Source organism: Poecilia formosa, unplaced genomic scaffold (assembly GCF_000485575.1).
Source record: "Poecilia formosa unplaced genomic scaffold, Poecilia_formosa-5.1.2 Scaffold307, whole genome shotgun sequence".
Lineage (NCBI taxonomy): Eukaryota > Metazoa > Chordata > Actinopteri > Cyprinodontiformes > Poeciliidae > Poecilia > Poecilia formosa.
Window position 1 is genome coordinate 138,821 of NW_006800246.1, and position 19,393 is coordinate 158,213.

A 19,393-nucleotide genomic window follows, 5' to 3' on the forward strand; every position below is an offset into this window, starting at 1 on the left:
ACTGCATTTGTGGCTGCATTTTTACTCCAAAATGCAGCCACAGTGTCCAAAAGAAAAAACCTAAGTGCAATCATTTGCATATTGAGAGTCTACAGAGGCTGATAATCTCCCCACTCTGCTCCTGGATTACCGTTTAAACTTTTGAGTTTTATGTCAAATCCACATGAATTAAATGACAGAAACTAATTCTCTCACTCCATCTTTGATTCATTTTGTCCAGCTGCAGACTGTTAGACTGACCAATCAGAGTCAGGTATTGTGTTGACGCTTTTAATCAGTTTTCAGTTAACTAAATTCAAGTCTATGGAACACAAAATGTCACTAAAATCACTCTGTCCTTCTAAAATCTTTCAGAAAATCGTAAAAATGCACTGAATCGTAGTGAATTGTATCGCCCAACAATTATCATGATACATATCGTATGGTGACCAGAATATCACATCGTATCGTGAAATTATTGTATCGCTACACCCCTAGCGCAAGCTAGTGTCAACCATTAGCTAGTGCTAGCAGAACTCCCAAGCTGCTCTTGGGGGTTCAGCCAATCAGTACTAATGAAAATAAATGGGTTTTTTGGATTGGATCCTTTGCAAAAGCCAGACAATAGCAGCATTGCTTCTATGTATTTCAGCTTCCCAAACTGCATTTTCTTTAGAATATTGCAGATATGATCTGTGGAAACATAATCAGTTGATATTTTCCGAATAGCTCACATTCCAGAGAAAAATGCACAAATAAGTTGATCCATGAATACTGAACAGCCAACAGACAGGGGTCCACTGTCCAGAGAAAAATGCAAACCTTAGAATCTGTGATGGTCATCAGTGGCTGGTGGAACACTGCCACCAAACCATAGAAACAAATAGGAGCCAGACACAGGAAGTTGGTAAAGATAAGAACAGCCATTCGCTTGGCCATGCTGGTGTCACATCGGCTGGAATCATGCTGGGGATTGTGCACCATACAGTAGATGTGCAGGTAACACAGGCATACTACTATAAAAGCCATTATGTTTAGAATTAGAACAGAAACAATATAAAACTGGGCAACGAATGTCTCGGTGTCCATGGGCAGACAAATGCTCACTCTCTGGTAAGTGTTCACACCAAGCACTGGCAAAAAGGCTATTGTCCCACAAAGTAGCCATCCAATGAGCATCAGCATGGCCGCATGCCGCAGCCTCATCTGTCTGTCCGGCCTCATGGCGTTGAAGATCGCATGCCATCGTTGGAAGCTGATTGCAGTCAACGTATACACAGATAATTCACTGGCAAACAGTGATAAAATCCCTGCCATCTGACAGCCAATTCCTGTTTGCCACGAAATAGCATAATGGTAGTAGTTAGAATGCGTGTAGTAATCGACTGTTGCTATCAGCAGCAAGTACATCCCCATACAGCCATCGGCAAAAGCCAGGTGACCCAAAAGGAAACGGGTGACAGACAGCTTCTGTTGAGATGTCAACAGGATGAAGAGCGCCAACGAGTTAGCTGAAATAGCTAACAAGCTAACGACCCAGACCAACACCCGTAGGAAGCCCTGGCTCATTACGTCCTCACAGGGGTTCAGTGCATCAGGCAGAGGCGTGCACAACAGTCCGGTATCTTGGTGAAGATCATCACATAGAGCAAAGTCCAACTCTTCCCCTAGCTCCTCTGAAGATAAATCCACAACAGACAAGCCCTCATCCTTAGCCTGTTTGTCCAGACACCCAATGCCAGGGTTGTTTCGATGGTAAGTTGGGGTCTGGAAGTTGTTTTTCAGATGGTGGGGCAGATTGTTTCCCAGAACCGTAAAGGATTCCTGCAGTTGTGTGACAGCAGCCCTGGTTTGGTTGCAGAAATGTTCTTCTCTGTGTTTGGAGAGAAAAAACACAAGAATGTTTTAATTGTTGCAAACCAGCCCCAAGGTGTACGATATGGTTCACTTTTAGTCACATCTTATGAAAATGTCTGTCTGTCGACATTCCTGGACACTTCAGGTCAGTCACTAGCTACGTTTCCATTAACTGTAAACTTACACAAATTGAAGTTATGAAAATAAATTAGCTTCATAGAAACGAGGCAATTTTGAAAAAACATGTTTTTAATTAGTATTTTTGAGCTAGAATGAGGTGGTTTTTCGGTCGTAACGAATCACAAGTCACATTATAAACAACCGGATGTTGCTACTGGTGAAAATGACAAAGAAGACGACAGGAAGTAGTCGGAGGATGATGGTTTGTTTCAGCTTGTTGTTTTTTTTTTTTTTGGACAATGTGCAGCTGGCTCCACCAGAGCTCTCATAGCATCACAGTTCATAAAATACTGAGTCATTCCAACGATCTGAATCCATAACTCTTCTGCAAAATGGCCGACTACAATTTATCCAAAATGCTGCATACAAAGCTGCTCCCAAGTAAGCAGGGCTTGTCATGCCAACCCCTGAATGAGACGCCAACTTCTCCTCTGATTGGCTGATAGATGATGAGTGCTAGCGCTAGCACCATGGATGAATTATGAATATATCTCATGCAACTGTTTGCATGAGATATGCAAACAGTTGCATATCTGTTATTTTCAATGACTTATCATGTGAACAAGCTTATTCACGTGTGATTTTAATCTCAACTCTTATTTAATAGAAACACTGTAATGGTTTCATCAACACTGGCAAAATATAAACACAGATTTGTGCATATTTGTAATGAAAATGCAGCAATTGTTCCTATAAAATGTGATAATCATTAAAACATTTTACATCCTCAACTTAGCAAATAGGTCCTCAAACTCAAAAATCAGGGTTGGTTAGCCAATTTGATCAACCCTCACATCTCTTCAACCAATTTTAAACATCACTGTACCGTTTGCTTTTTAAACAGAAGGTAAAGTCATAAAGTATTTATCTATAACAAATAATATTCTAACGTTGCAGCCTGTGTCTTCACATGAACTTGTTGCATTGTGAGGACTGGAGTTGGTTGGAATGTGAGGAACGTGGGAACCATTTCCAGCACTTTTGTTTTCTTACTCACCTTCTCCATCTTTTGAGCATTTTAAGGCCACAGCAATGGCTTGCGAAGGTCATGTGAGCACTCTGCAAATGAAGAAAAGCACTTAAAGGAGGCAGAGCTTTGAGTGCCCATGTTTTACGAACTTGAAGGATCTCAATGCTGCTCATGCCTATTGAAGGCAGAGAATGTACTTTGGTTTCTGAAAGGTCTCTGGAATGATAGAAGAAGAGATAAGAGTAAGGAATTCACTCACATTGGTATTTTGTATTTAACTTAGACTTAAAGCAGGTGCAGCCTGCAGCGCTTCAGATGTCACTCTTTAAATGACCTCAGTGAAAATTCACCAGTGTTCCATGTTTTCTCTGTTTGTGGATAATGAGACTCATTGTGGTTGGCTGGACTCACAAAGTTTTAGAAATTACTTTTCCAGATTAATAGATGTTATCAACCTTGTAGCAATTTTATCATCTGTTATAATTCTTTACATCAGGACTTGATGATTTCCTATTTTAAGTATTTTATTTCTGTTTCAATGTTTTTTTTAATCGGGCAGTAATCAAGCCTGAGTGTGGCTAAAGAAACCAAACCTTAAAATATGGATAATCACATCAGTTCAACCAAATTAAAACTATTTTTAATTCATGATTGATCAAGGGTGCTTATGGTTCCAGCCTATTTTCAATTAATAAGTTAAATCATCGTTTGAAAATTACATTTTTAATTTACTCCATTGATCATGTGTTTGATTAAGGGGGCAAATGCTTTTTCACATAAAGATTCTGACAGCAAATCACTGCATGGTTTTAATAAAGCTCAGTGTTTATGATTCAACACAAAAAAGAGAGCCTGATGAAAAATCACACCCAAGGGAAAGTTCCAGGATAAAAAAAACTGTTGAACAAAAAAGAAAACAAATATTGACTTCACACCTGACTGACCCAAAACAGAGGCCTGCTTACAGTCTGGACTCAAACGCCATTGACATTCTGTGACATGACTGTAAACAGGTCAATGATCCCAGAAGAGACATCCAACCAGAAGCAGTTCTGGGTTGAATGAAATCATTTCAAATCTAAATCTGCTCAGGGAATTAATAATTTTGCCCTTGACTGTTATTTAAAAATGTTGGTACAATTTAAGGGTAAACACACATACTGTATGTTCTATAAGTAAGTTGTGACCACATGAATCAATGCACATTGAGTTAATAGACTTACAAGTGAGTGGGGCCATGAATCACCCCATAAAATGCATATTCGGCTATATGTTCCAAATCCATATTCCTGTGAAGGTATCTGGAATTACAAGGAGAGAATTTATAAAAAGTGATCAATCTTTTTTTTTTCTTTTTGAAACAATAATGCCAACAATTCAGAAAATATGTTTTTAGCAGAAAAAACAGGGAGCTAATTTTTAAGCATGTAACATGGGCTCCCTACCTCACGGACCCCCCAAAATAACTAAAATAGTGTGCTAATGTAACAGTAATGACTTCTGTATAGTGTTATTCTTTTGAGTTCTCAATAGTTTTATATTTTTATATTATTAGTTCAAAAGGCCTCACACTTCTTCCAGCTGGCTGCCATTGAAGGCGTAGTCCTGGATCTCCGTCAAACCGTTTCCATTAAGCACGCTACGAGACAAAGAAGACAAGAATGCTGTAGACATGGTGTGACACGAAAACATCTCATAACTCTATGGTGTTACAGATAAATTATGAAGTGTTCAAAGTCTCATTTATAGGGCCAGCATGATGTAAACTTCACAGACAATGACTTCCAAGCTGTCCTATTTATGTCAATATGTGCTAAAAAGCAGCGCTAGCTGACAGCAAGCTGCAGCTAATTGGTTGGAGGAGATTGATTTCTTCACAGATTAGTTGTCTCGGATTGCGCTGTCACAGCAGGGTGACAGTTTTGAGAAATATGAAGAAAATATAAATTTTTAGGAAAATTATATACTGTAGCTTCAATCTGTGTCATGTTTTTCACTTACTGAATGGAATCACTGAAATAAATGAACTTTTTCTAAAATACCCAAATTAATTGAATGTGACCGTTATGTTTGATGCTTAAAAGGTTCTGCTGTGCTCAAAGTGCCTAATTAGTTCAGGAAAATGATTACAAATTACTAATTTGCTATTTCTCAATTGGATTGCCTTAGCTTACTTCAACTAACTCCAACTTACACTGTCAAAGCGTTCTCAGATACTCCAGTGAAGGAGTTGGCAGGGATCACTTGTAGGAAGACATTTTCCACTATTTCCCTGAATAAACAGACAAAATGACTAAAATTATCCACACCAGTTAAAACACGCTGAGGTTTCTGTTGACTAGCAAAGTTTGCTTACACCTCTAGAATACATACAAAATGAAATCTTCCTGTCTTGACTGAATGTATTGTAAAACAGGAAATGATGTCAGACCCGTGTTGGTTATCCCACTGCAATGAGACAATCCAGGTCAGTAACTGCTGAATGAGAAAGTAATAAAACGTTTACAGTGGACCCTCACCTATTATAGGTTAAAATTTACAGATTTTTCTGTGGAACATTAACTCTAAATTATTTTTGCCTATTGGTGAGTTTTTTTCAGAGGGCATATCTAAAGTATCTGATAGAAAATGCAGCAAATCTGAAGTATGTTGCGTCTAAATCTGCTTGACACTCTATTGGCTGGTGTTTTCAAAGCAGTCAAAAAAGGAGCATCATTAATTTTCCTTGCAACTGATTGGCTGTACCTCCAAGAGCAGAGATAAGTCTGTGGATGTTAGCTTCTGTGCTAATGCTAAAATGGTTTCCACTGTGTGTATTAGTGCATATTTAGTCTATTAGAGGAGATCCCAAGTGCTCAAGGATTCTAGTTATTTGCAGGAGGTTCTTGTCCCTAATCCTTTGAATTCCAGGGGTCCACTGTATTCACAGGATTGTCATTTACTCTCTTAAAAGAACAAAATACTCTTAAACACTAAACATATAAACAGAGACTTACAGATATTTTAAGTTTGGAAGTTCCTTGAATGCCTCTGGATCAATGTATGACAGTGTTTTGATGCTGTGCAGCTCTCTGTGGACACACAGACACAACCATCATGTGTACACACATCACATGCACACAAACAGATCTGACACACACTAAGAACAAATGCTGTTTTTGGTTTTCATGCATTTTATTTCTTGAAAATAATCATCTAATGTAGCTTATTTAACTGAATCCTGGTGCGATATATTAGGGTCCAATGAGAAATTATTAGTATACAAACTAATTAACATTTATGCCCCAGAATGTGACAATAAAGGAAGACATCTCAAGCTGTTTAAAGTCGACAGCTCACCTACATGTGCATGACGCTGGACAGATTGTAAAAAGAATATCTCTCAAGAGATCTTATGGCACTGTCATCAGAGATGTATCTGTAAAAAAATAAAATAAAATAAATAACACAAAACACAGAATCTTTATTATCCACACAGTATTTTAACTGACTGGAAAAACAATGCATTTATTTTTGCTTCTTGAAATAATAACTTGAGTGAACCAGAGCGGTGTCTTGAGTAAATCCTGGTACCAGAAGTTATTCACCAAAACACTCATGTATTGTTACTCTTGTTATTAACAGAAGTGAACTTTTGGTTCAGTGCCCTTCTGTCCAAGCTACGTTAATTTTATCCTCTCATTTTTGCTCATATATGGTAAGGTAAACTTAACTTAAATGGCTCCTTCCACAGGATAAAACCACCAGGTGATTACGAAACACAATTATCACAGAAAAATAAAACATCCAAACATCAAATATATAATATCACCCATTTAATCCTGCCTCAAGATTTTCCAGGGAGGCATTAGCTGTTGCATCTGGCTCAGACACTGGATAGACATGGATGCTCTCTTTAGAATTCAGAACCAAATTGGTAACCATGAAAAGATGTAATCCTGTCTGATAGTCAGAGGTCTTGACAGTGTGGCAGACGCACAAAGGCAAAGCAAAACAAGATTAGATGGGGAACAAAATAAAATGTTCAACCAGAGGGTTCTCAAACTTTTCCATGCCATGGCCTCTCAAACAGTATTACCCTATTTGCAAATGCAAAGACAATGCTACAAAATATGGAAAAAACATTGAATTTTACTTTTTTTCCTTCAATTTTATTTACTTTTCCATAATTATTACATTCATTTGACATAAATGCTACTTCATACCTTATGATTTTAGCTGGCCATGAGTTCTTTGATGGAAACTTTCTATCAGGCAACATGACTTTCTGAAGGCGCCCCCTGGTGGCCCCCACTTTCAAAAACACTGTTCAACTGTTCTCTTTCTTTAATGCTTTTGTCTTTACTTTTGTCTCTCCATCATTTTGTTGGTCAGACTGTCTTCACGCTGACTCACCACTGCAGCACACACACACACCATCCCATCTTTGATGGCATCAGGCGTCCAGAAATCTTATTCTGTCAAACCTTTATATGTTTGTTTCACAGCAATGTTGGCCCTCAGGGTTACCAACATGCACTGAAACAATCCATGCCATGAACAGATAACATGTGCATTCAGTTTAACATTTCTAAATGTAAGAAAAAGATTTAGTTTAAAGAGCATGTATCTAACTCACGCATCATAGTTTCACAGACATAAACACAGCATTTTTTTAAAGGGTCAGGACAAATTTTGTGAGATAAAAGATTATTTTAGCTCAACATAATGTCAGAATAAAGGCTGTTTAATCAGTCAAGGTCATGAAAAAATATGTGTGCAGCTGTGTTTGCAAATAAAAAGCCAGTTTTGCTGAACAGCTACACTGCAACTATAATAGAAAAACATAACAAACAGTTGTGTTTTAATTTAAATAGTTTATCTAATAAATAGGATCATTTACAGTTTCCTCAATGACATTAAAAGTTGCCTTGAGTTGTCTCACTGTAGTTACATTTTGCAGGCTAGTTTTACATATTTCACAGAAACATTAATGTTGATTAAAATAAAAATCTTACATGTGAGAAATGTTGGGCAAACTGGCAAAAGTATTTTGAGGAATAGAAGCAAGCTTTGTCCTCACGAGCCACCTGAAACACAAGTAAGAAATGCATCAGCCATCACCTCTTGCTAACTAACATTTGAGTCAAAAACGTAATTACTTACACCTCCTGCAAGGACAAGTGGAAAACAGGCACAAGTTCAACTCCAGTGCATGACACATGTTTGGTTTTCCAATCGCACTTGCAGCGGGGAGGACAAGCGTCCACAGGGACAGACAGTCCAACCAGGAGGAGGATCACAGACGGAGGCTTCAGGTCGGGCTTCATTGTGAATGTGGTGATGCAGCCAGAAGGCTTCAAACCACTGAACTCAGAGTCTTTACAAAACACAGGACTGCACTTCTAGTCAAGACCTTCAAAATAATATTTTCAAATCAGACCTTCAAAATAAAAATCATTATGTAATTGTAGTTCAATGTATTTGTCTCTAGAAAAATTTTGCAAATACTTCTAGCACGTTATTTGAAGGGGTGTGCATAAGACTGACATGACACTGTCATAAATATGACACGGCAACATGAAGGAGTCTTCATGAATGTTTATGACTGTTGTCATTAAATGTCATTCTGTAAATTATGACACTTTTAATGCAAAGTTGATTCTTTTAATGGACTTTTAATGCAAGTTTTAGTGCATTAAAAGTTCAGCTTTGCATTAAAATGTCTTTATTTACCGAATGACACTTTGTGATAACAGTCATAACTCCTCTGTGTTTATGACAGTGTCATGTCAGTCTCATGCACACCCTTCAAATAAAGTGTTACCCAAATACTCCATGAGAAATTAGAGGAAAACAAAAGACGGAGTTGGTCAGCTTTTATTTACATTTCTTAAATCTCATTTGACATCCTGTTGGATTAAGGACATATTTAATGGTTTGAACATTTACAAGCAATATTATTTTCATAACAGCAGCACAGTAGGAGCGGTGAAACCGTCATCATACTGGAAACTCGTCTCGGTCCTCAGGCTGCTAACATCTGAGTCCAGCTGTTCCTCACATCCTGGTTTCTTCTGGTGGGAGGCTCATGTAGTCCTGAAGGACCTGGTGAAATGGCCGCCACTTCTTTATGGAGGCTTTGATGGCTAAAATCCATCTGATAGAGCACAAACAAAACCGCCATAAAATCACTGAGGTTGCATGTCGAACATCGAAGCTGATCAGATACATTAATTCCTGTTTTGAAAACTTCTGGTTGGTTCTGTCAACACGGGTCAAGTTTTTTATCTTGAAATAAAATTATAAGATAAAACTACACCTTAGGACGTTTTGTGAGGAGATTTCTCATTCAGTTTGTTCTTCTGCAGAAGAGATCTGGCCTAAACAGCAGCAGCTCTACTGGTTTATCACAGACTGAGTTAATCTGACTGTCAGACTTGAGTCCTGCTGTTGTGATGCTTGCTGATGAAGCCTATGAAGTGCCTCAAAGAGCCAACTCCTTACCGTTTATTTTCAGCTGAATTGTCGGCACAGAAGTAAAACGACTTGAACTCATCAGACGGAGGTTTCAGTTCAATTGTGGACTTTTTGGATCCATAGGCCTGCTCCCGCACCGCATAGCCCTGAAGGTAAATCCCACCTGAAGGCAGAGACAACATGGTGTTCTGATAAATGTATTAATAAATCATTTCAGAAATGAAAAAATTAAATCTTTCTGAGGGAACAACAACTGACTGCATATATCTTTATCAGATGTTTTGAGTTTTGTAGCTAGTCAGATGACTCAGTCAGTCACACACTGATCGGTTACTCCAGGAAGTTGTGATGCTGCAATTGCACCTAGTAACACAGATTCACTCCCCATTCACAAAGTTTGCATGGACAGGAAACTTTCAGCAGTCATTTTCCACATCTGGTCACCTGGGTCTGATTATCTCATATCTCTGAAATAATCTTATCTGTGATACGTTTTCCTTCTTTTCTGACCAATCACTGCAACTCAGATGCAACTAAATTAGCCCCTTCTAATTGAAATTCCTGTTGTACAAACCTGCATGATGGAAGCATGAGTGAAACTGAAAAGTACAATTTTTTTTCTTTTTTTTTTTTTTTTTTTTTTTAGCAAAAGTCATTCTGAGATGTTCTGTAGGATTTGCTTCTGCTGTGTCTACAGTTCATATTAACTTAAATGACCAATAAGGAATTCTTATTTTGCACTTTGACCCCTCCTGATTTGATTTGTATTATAGCTTACAAAAAATTGCAACTTTGACTGAAATGTTTTTGAAAAATGTGATCAGTCAAAATAATTAATTTTGAGCTGCAACAATCACAAAAAGAAAAAAAAGACATTGTAACATCCTGGAGAGACTGACTGAGGCTAATTCATGACAGCCCCAGACTTGGTGTAATGTACATTAATACATTAATTCTGCTTAAAGATATAGGAAACAAATGTTAATGTATATGTATAATAAAACAATGAAAGATATGACCGCATTTATTAACACCAACACTACATCTGCTGACAAGGCTTCAACAGCTTCATCTTGCAGATTCCTACCATGTGCGTGGGTTGAGCGGATGCCGCTGTACAAGTAGAGACACGCGTCTTTCAGAATGCAGTAGTGTTGGACCCACGTGTCTTTACTCCTGTCCAGTTTGTTGAGCAGACCCAGACAGTCCGGGTTTTTCACAGCCAGCGGCGGCATGTTGGAGTTATGTCTTGTGACGTCAACCCACACATGGTTCTGCAACAGAAAATAATCTGAGTTTATGTAAAATATGATATTGTGATAAGTATAAAAGTCAGAGAAATGTGTGGTTCAAAGGCTTTAGTAATAAAAACCAGGTGATTTTTTGACAGATTTGGCTACCTGTGTAATGGGATGAACAGCTCTTTCCATAGCTTCACACCATCTGCAGTCACAAAGGGATCACAAAAAATTATTCATTAAAATATTGATGGAATATGAATGAAACTGAAATACGTCATCAACTTAAGTTCATGCTGCTTTAAATCAGAGTCTGAAGAACAGACTTTATAAAACTATTTGATTTATCTGGTCCTACGTTACCTTTTCATTTCCTGGTTGGAAGTGGCGCAGAGGGAGTACAGCCGACTGCCAAACTGAGGGCGACACTTGAAAACAAACGGCTTTCCCAGTGAATCATCTGGCCCCACCTCAGCGCCTTCCAGTTTCACTGAGGATAATGGCTGCCGCTTGCCTTCATCCTGGATTACAAATGAAGTCATGTTCATTAGAGGCATAGACGTTTATTTTCAGAGCAAGCATCCCTCTGCCTATACTCACTCGTTTGTTTTTGAAGTAGTACAGGCAGCTGTCATGTGTGAGAACAAACCACCTCTTCCTCCAGCCTTTGATTAGACCAGACTGGGTGCGCTTATGGAGGTAACCACGGCATGGTGGTCTGGGTGTGTTAGGACCCCGAGCAATGTCTGATCCAATGGTCAATGTTAGAATATCTGGACCTACAATAAATATTATAACTTTGATCAGTGTCAAACTTCAGCTTAACAGCTGTGACAAAATAATAACTTTACTAGAGACACTGCAGATCAAGCAGATCAAGCATCTGTTTTGCCTTGCAGATGCTTGATCTGCATCTGCAAGCAGCCTTGCAGATGATACATAGATATTTAGACAGATATTTATTTTTCGGTCATTTTTGACCTGTTTATACACAAGTAAAAAAAAAAAGAAAAAAACACATACTGCTGAATAAAAGTAAAACATAAGACAAAACAAAGACATTTCCTGTCAATGGCAAGAACACCAAGTGTAGTCTGAAAAAGTGTAAGTAGAAGCACAAGCTTATTACACCTTCACCTTCATCATCAAGCTCAAAGCAGCAGAATATTTTCAGAATGTCTCAAATGTTTAGTTTTGTTTCTGGTGTTTAACCTGACAGAACTTCATACCTTGTCTGGCTAAGTTAGCTGCCTCCGAATGAGGAATGCTGGTAACGTCAATTCCGTTAACAGCAAGAACGTAGTCGCCCACTATTAGTCCCGCTTCCTCCGCTGCTCCATCTGAAAGCAAACAGATCACATGTATGATCCTACAAAGAAAAATAAACACAACCACCCTCTGGACAAGAAAACTACTATTCTGTCAATTGGTAAGTTTTTGATTTAGGAAATGAATGAGCCAATTTAGTAGCATTGATTTGGTTTAATTATCTCAAAACAAAACAACATGTTTGTTCATTTTTCCGCAGAAGAAATACACTCAACATTAGACTACCCAAAATCTGGCAAAGATTCAGTTTACATTTGACTAATCACTTCTCTATGAGTTGTTCTGCTGACTAAAAATAACTAAATCACTTTGAATTACTCATCACTTACTTGTGTCAACTTCAGTTACAACAATGGGTTTGGAAAACTGTATTCGAAAGCCCCAGGGATATTCTCCTGTCCCCTTGCTGATTTGAACAGTCCTCTCTCGAACTGGGGAGAGAATTTAGAGAAAACGTTCAAACCCGTCCTGCATTTATGATACTCAGAGCATTTTGTTTCAACAAAGATCAATGTAAAAACTCCAGAATAAATAAGCTTTCTTATAGAGTTTCAACATTAGCTTACTTGAGACAGCTCGCGCTCTGACTGTGAGATTGGGACCGATGGCGCCTGAGTTTATGTCGTCTCCTTGGTAAATCCACGCTGAAGAGTGGAATGTCTCTACGTAAAACCCCCTGTCTTCGTTGTCTTGAACTGTCACATTTGTAGAAAGTGTATCCTCTGACACTAGAAAAAGACGTGTGAAATGTCAGCACTAAATACGGTAAGGAACACCTAAAACAAACGATGATGGGCCTTTCTGCCCAACGGCCTCCTTCCTTGGGAACATGAACATAAAAACCTCAAAAATGAGGACCTTAGGAAGATCCTGATTAAATGTATGAACCAGGTAAACGGTCAACTTTCAAAGTGGAGGAGAAGCTGCTTTACTCCAGGCTCTTCCTGGATGATGGAGGCCCTCACCCAGTTTCCATCCGCCTACATCTTGGATCTTGTTCTTTTCATCATGATCCATTTCTTTTTACCACAGGTGACAGTGAAACATCAATTGTTTGAAGACGTTAAATACTACACAAGAACATAGTTATGTGTGTTTTTACTAAGGTTGAAGGAGCATGAACAAAATTCCTTCCAGCCAAGACAGAAGAAACTGGTAAAGTTACTACACAAAACCTGCAGAAGTTTCGGGAAGACCCTATAGGTCCCTTCTATTGCAGCATTTGTGTAGAGTAATGAGACCACAAGAAAAACATTTTACTTGGAAGATATTTCAAAAACATGCTGTATGAAATCCCAAACCAGCTCGCACTTGTAGAAGAGAAAACAAATGTCTCCATTCTTGCACAGTAAGTACAGACTTTTGACTTTTTAGCACAACTCTTTCTTGAACATGACAGACCAAATGACTGAAGATGGAGTTTCAAACTACCTGTCCATCTCCCGTTTCATACTACTATCATGCGGGAACAAAATTCTTGAATTCCTCCATGTGATTCAAAGACTAATGCTCACTATGAAAGGAGCATGTTACCATTTTCTATTAGAAATCTACAACTTCAGACTTTGACACCCAGTTTAATCCAATGATAACTAATAGTTACCTGATTCCTCTGTGATGTCGCTGGTAATTGAACTTCCACCAGCAGAGCTCCACTGCTTGCTCTCCTTGAAGAGTTTTCTCTTCCTGGCCCAGTGGTCTGTGCTGTCTCTGTCTTTGTGAGATCCAGGCTTCAGATGCTCTCTAGCCTCAGAGTTAGCTGGAAATAGTCATAATGGGTCAGACCAGATCAGTTATATTCTGGACAGTTTTAGTCGACTGATAAAAAGAGATGAAACTACAACTTACATCTGTACACAGTGGGTTTCTCTGCCTTGCCGACTTTAACAGGCAGCTCCTTTGCATGGAGTACTACATCTGTAGATGGTTTTACAAAACATAATAAACTGTCTGCTGCTTTGTTGCTGTCTCCTGAATGACTTTCTTTAGGCACCTCCTTATCATTCAGCTCATCAGTAACAAACAGAAGTGGAGGGCTACTAACTGACTTTTCAGTCAGGCTGGACTCGATTTCCATGGCAACATTGTGTTTTTTTAGGGAATCCATGTCTGTCTCCTCAGATGTTGACCTGGACAGGATGTTGTTTTGAACAACATCAACAGGTGCTGTCATGACTGAGCGTTCTGGTAAAGCGGAATCAGAATTACTTTGTGTGAAACTTCTGTCATCTTTGTCCTTGGCAAATAAAGTGGGAATCGTCTGCAGGATTTGTTCCTCTGAACCACTGCAGGATGGAGGGATGACTTGGATAGCCAGGCCTCCCTGAATAATCTCTTCCACATAAAGTTTTGGGCTCATTTCTCTGTCAGGCTCCATGCCTGTAAGTTCTCTGGTAGTTTCTGAACTGTCTGTTTTAGAACTCTCTCTACTTTGTGAAGAAACACATTTTTTTCTCACATATGTAGAAAATATGTCATCCAACTGCTTGTTTTTTTCCAGCCTCTCAGTTTGGAAAGGAAGAGAACACATTATGAACGAAGAGACTGATTCTTTGTAGGGGAGCAAAACATCCTCGTGAATCAGTTCTGAATCAAGCGACGTTCCAGGAAACGTCTGGCGTCTTTTCTTCATTAGCAGACACTCCTTGTGCTCCACCGTGGCGATGCTGTTGTTTCTAATCCAGGACTTCCTCTTCTGGCAGTAGATGAAATCTTTGACAAAGCTGGACCTATTGGTAGACATGGAGGGCCGAATAAACATAGGCTCGTAGTTATTCGATTCTGACAGCTGATCAAAGGAACGGGTCGTATCTTCTCTTTCCTTCTCCAGTGCAGAAAATGGGAATGCTAATTCTGCTGGACCTCCTATCCTCAAGGAAGCTAGGTTATTTGTCAGGTCTTCTAAAGTGCTGCTGCACTTAATGTCATCAAAGACTCTAGGTGTTGGGGTGTGGAAGAACCGATCCCTGTTCAAGGCGCCTGGCTCCTTCCCCTGAATATTACCATCTAACAGTAATGGTGGACCCAATAAATGTTTAGCCAGGTTTTGTTGGATGTAATCACTGCAACAACGACAGTAACTCGGATCACCACGTACGTTTGATGAGCAGACTGATCTTGACTCACTCTGTTCCTTTGTTTGTTCATTTATGCTGCCAAACTTAAACTTATAATTTATCTCCTGGTTGTGACTGGTCACACTTTTTGAGAGCTGCTCCAACGGCTGATGGTCAGGGATCTGCATCCCCTCATATTCCTGGTTAATAATGACCTCAGAAGCCTTGTTTTCATTCATAAAAACACAAGTGGTCTTAAAGCCATAAGGATTCCCCTGTCGAATTTCTTGGATTTCCACTTTCACATGTGACCCAGTGCAGCTGACATTGAAGATGTTTGTTACGGGTGTAGGTGAGTTGGTTGGATCGTCATTTAAGGACTCATGTGACTGTTGGATTTGGACAGTTTGGGACTTTTCCATGTCATTTTTGGACACTGATGTTATTATCTTCACTCCTTGCTCTTCAAGCTCCATTGTTTTTGTGTACGCACTCCTTTGTTCTTGAAATGCAGCCATATTAAAGTCTTGTTTACATCTTTTTTGGCTGGGTGGAGCGTGCCCATGTTGTTGATCTTCAAATCCAGTCAGAACGTTTTCTTTTTGAAGAGAGTTTTCTCCATGTTTTCTAGGTAGGTCCTTCTTATAGCTGACAGTTGTACTGCTGCTCTGGTTTTGAAAGAGAACGGCAGAGGAACTTTCTGAAATAAAAGAAAAAATATGTTTGCTCATTTTATAAATTCCTCTGCCCGCTCCCATTGCTGACTAGAAACAACCAATCAGAGCCAGGAGGCAGGTCTCAACACTGTGAATCACAATCTCAAGTGGCACTGCTCTTAACACCTCCATCTCCCCCACTTGCTGTCTAATACGCTGCAGCAGGTCCTGTAGTGAATGTTAAAGCTAGTTGGAGGTGGATAAATGGTTTTCCTGTACCTGCAAGTCATTTTCTGCTATTAACACATCTAGCAGCGAGTACATGATCTTGATTAACAGCACTAAGCCCTTCCTCCTGGTTCTGAATGGTTATTTTTAGTTGGGAACTGTGCATTTCTTCAGACACCAATAGCAGCTCAGGAGGAGGAAGAGGAAGAGGATGAGGTCCATCTGCTCACAGATCTGTCTCATAACATACTGTCATGACACAGTGACAGTTTATATGTAAAAAACATATTCTTCATAGGAGTTACATACTGCAGCTTTAAACACTCAGACTAGCATGAACAGCTTCTTCAGAACAATGGGACGGACTACCTGCAGGAAATACAGATAATATGTAGGAAAATTCAATTCAGTTCAAAAATTCTAAATTACTTTACTGATCCCAAAGGGAAATTAGTAACTGAGAAAAAATTTTTTTCAAATAATTGTTGCAAAGGATCTCATATAGCGGTCTGTCTTACAGCGAATTTGAAAAAGTCTCTGACTGAAGACAATGTTTTTTTTATGGCAGTATCATGAAGATGATGCTCAGGAATCGGATTGTCCATAATTTTCTTGATTTTATTTAAAATTCTTCTTGGAATCATCATCTCCAGAGGTTTCAGTTGATGTGTGAAGACATCGCCCAAAGTAAGCTATACTGAAAACCTCTTATAGAGCTGTCACTGATTCAATGTTGGCTGAATAACCACTATGTTGGTCTCTGATGAAAAATTCTCATCTAATACATTGATACATTGCATTTAAATACAATGTATCTTCAAATACATTGACTAGAATCACAAGATTGGGGTTGTAACATAAAAACATGTTAGAAAAGTTTAAGGGGTGTGAATACTTTTCCACTGTAAGTTCATAACTTTTAAGTGTAAATGTACTTATTGTTGTATTCTAAAAATCATGAAACTTAAAAAAATGTAAAGAGAAAATAGATTTGTGATCACATAGAGTCATTTCTAGAGAGTTTAGTTCATTGAATATGTATCAACATTATGAGGTTAATAGATGATAACTTTTCAATTTATGTCAATTTTATGGGTTTTATAACTGGGAATTTGGGAGTTAAAATGTCAAAAATTTGATCAATGTTTCATTATGCTACTATGAAATTGAACTGTGAATTTTCTTTGTTCAGAATTTGTTTGGTTAACATTCATTTAACACAGAAGAACCTTTGTATTTCTACAATGTCAGAAAATATGTGTCTAAAGCATCTGGTTCATGATCTTCACTCATTTGCCTTAGTGTCTCTTTTTCTGTTCAGATTCACCTCAGAAAAACATTTAAATAAACGATTGGAACTATAGGCAAATTACAGCAAAACTCTGAACCTGCTGCTGAGCAGGATGTCCTGAGAGCCAATAAGAGCTTGTGTTACTCCTTTCCAAAATGGAGGAAGGCCAGATATGAGACTTTTCTGCTCAATTCAAAGCTTGCAGGTGCACAGAAAACGTGAGCGAGTTAAGCACATGATTAATCTGATGGAGCTGCTCCCACTCACGTTTGCTGCTGCTGGAGCTCTTCCTCCTCCTGCTGCTCCGTCTCCTCCCCCTTTTGCTCATTCTTAAATCCAACAGCAACACGTCAGCTGGAAGATGAATCACAGAAAGCATCAAATTTTTCTATTTTCCCTAGGCTGTACATGTCTAAAATCCAAGCACAGGTATTTTGTTGTGATTTGGCACAAAAATAAAAAGATAGAAATACAGTTTAGGCATGTTACAAAAGTTCTTGGATGTATTTTGTGCTGTGCTACAAGTTCTACTATCCTTGTGTTCCTCCCACAATATAAAGACATTTCCAGATTTTAAATGTCTTTCGAATAAAGGCTGAATCATTACAGTTCAAGAATAATTATATCTGAAGGACCTTGAATGTGTATGGAGATAATTAATATTCTGTCAAATGATTACAGCATTACTAGTAAAATGCTAAAAATGTATCGGCAACTGCATATTTTCTTCAACAGAAGTTAAAACATATAAAGTGAGTCTAATGCTGGGGAACCGATAGCAACCCAGCAGATAGGACACAGTGTTTCTAATAACGGCACTTTTAAAAGTACAACATAAAGAAAAGAAAGACTTACATGTTGCTGTGAAGTCCTGCAGGAGTGAATTAACTGAGAAGGTAGGAGACGGTTCCAGACAGCGTGGCAGCAGCCTCTCTGTCTGCAGCTCTCAGACTGCTCCACTTCTTATTGTTGCTATTCTCAACATAAAGCAGCTTACTACGTTTAATCTCATCAGTTGTGTGCGGGTGATGCTGCTGTGAACCTTGTTTATTCAGCCGTTTTCCACTGGCCACCGGCCACTGAGGACGTGTACTTAATGCTCTCTCTCCTCCTCTGATGTGTATTTACTTGAACTCCTGTTCATGATGGGTAAATGGAGGTAGAGCCTTTGTTAGTTGTTGGGTTTTATGTGTCAGGACAAATCAACAACGGTCTGGTCACCATCTGTCAAGTGATCTGAATTTAAACTTTAATGTACGAAACCAAAGAACATTTTCAATACTGTTAGTGTTTTCATGTAAAATAGCAAAAAGCAAAAATGGGAACATTGTCTCAAAATTATATGTTCCAATCTCTTCTAAAACCAATTTTATTAACAATATCAAATTGATGTGAGTTTCTAGATGTTTCTGAACAACTCCCTGAAGGTCCAACCTCACATTCAGTTGGGTTGGGGTCTGTACTTTGACTGGGCAGCTTATCTTTGTTCTTCTTTAGTCATTCTGTCACAGTAGATACAGCTCGTATGTTTGGGAACATCGTCCAATTGCCTGACCCATTTTGGCCCAGCTTCAGCTGTCGAACAGATGGCCTCATGTCTTCAAATATTTGTGCCAAGAGAATGAAATAAACCTAACACTCCCACAGAGACATAGCAAACCAAAGAAAGTAACATTCTGCCTACATCTAGGCACAAAAAACTCATGATACTTGTCAGGTGTTGCACTAAACTGTTTGACTCCAGACAAAAGAGAGTAGCCTAGAGTCAGACTATGCTCCTGTTACCATACAATGTAAAAAATAGTATTTATGTCTATACCTATACCTGAACAAAACTTTTTATCTTATTTTTTTTAGTATCCTTAAGTATGTAAGGAACAATGAAAAAAAGACACGAGGAACTTTTGAACATATGGAAAGCTAGCTGAGTCATGGCCTGATGTATGTTCTGTTCATCATGCAAAAAAAAAAATCTATGTAATATTTTAATAGGTTATCATCTGTTGATGCAACAAACACTCATATGAATGGTTTAAATGGTACTAAGGACACATGGCCTCTCTCTGTCTGTAATACTATATATGTATACATCTATCTATCTATCTATCTATTTATCTATCTATCTATCTATCTATCTATCTATCTATCTA

At 38.6% G+C, this 19,393-nt stretch overlaps 2 protein-coding genes across 3 annotated transcripts in view; both read right to left on the reverse strand.

Moving 5' to 3' along the window:
• Window positions 1-8,337, reverse strand: part of LOC103152318 (thyrotropin receptor-like) — a 10,433-nt gene extending 2,096 nt beyond the window's left edge. The window contains exons 1-10 of one of the 2 annotated variants that reach the window (XM_016661017.1): window positions 8,132-8,337; window positions 7,984-8,055; window positions 6,330-6,404; window positions 5,983-6,057; window positions 5,360-5,434; window positions 5,181-5,258; window positions 4,559-4,625; window positions 4,210-4,287; window positions 3,014-3,075; window positions 802-1,852 (exon numbers count right to left, since the gene is read on the reverse strand). In XM_016661017.1, the coding sequence (XP_016516503.1) occupies window positions 802-1,852; window positions 3,014-3,075; window positions 4,210-4,287; window positions 4,559-4,625; window positions 5,181-5,258; window positions 5,360-5,434; window positions 5,983-6,057; window positions 6,330-6,404; window positions 7,984-8,055; window positions 8,132-8,295 (1,797 nt within the window). In that variant the 5' untranslated portion in view covers window positions 8,296-8,337. Of the gene's footprint in view, window positions 1-801; window positions 1,853-3,013; window positions 3,203-4,209; window positions 4,288-4,556; window positions 4,626-5,180; window positions 5,259-5,359; window positions 5,435-5,982; window positions 6,058-6,329; window positions 6,405-7,983; window positions 8,056-8,131 lie in introns of both variants that reach the window. The other variant, XM_007572740.2, reaches the window with a different exon arrangement.
• A 491-nt stretch (window positions 8,338-8,828) lies between these two features.
• Window positions 8,829-18,203, reverse strand: pdzph1 (PDZ and pleckstrin homology domains 1). The gene is made up of 13 exons (XM_007572741.2): window positions 18,099-18,203; window positions 17,511-17,597; window positions 13,861-15,768; window positions 13,616-13,771; window positions 12,579-12,740; window positions 12,342-12,443; window positions 11,913-12,023; window positions 11,284-11,462; window positions 11,047-11,204; window positions 10,846-10,888; window positions 10,533-10,719; window positions 9,473-9,608; window positions 8,829-9,125 (listed from the first exon to the last, which is right to left on the reverse strand). The coding sequence occupies exons 2-13, from the start codon at window positions 17,569-17,571 to the stop codon at window positions 9,026-9,028; spliced, it is 3,303 nt and encodes a 1,100-aa protein (XP_007572803.1). The 5' UTR covers window positions 17,572-17,597; window positions 18,099-18,203; the 3' UTR covers window positions 8,829-9,025.
• Between the last annotated feature and the right edge of the window lie 1,190 nt (window positions 18,204-19,393).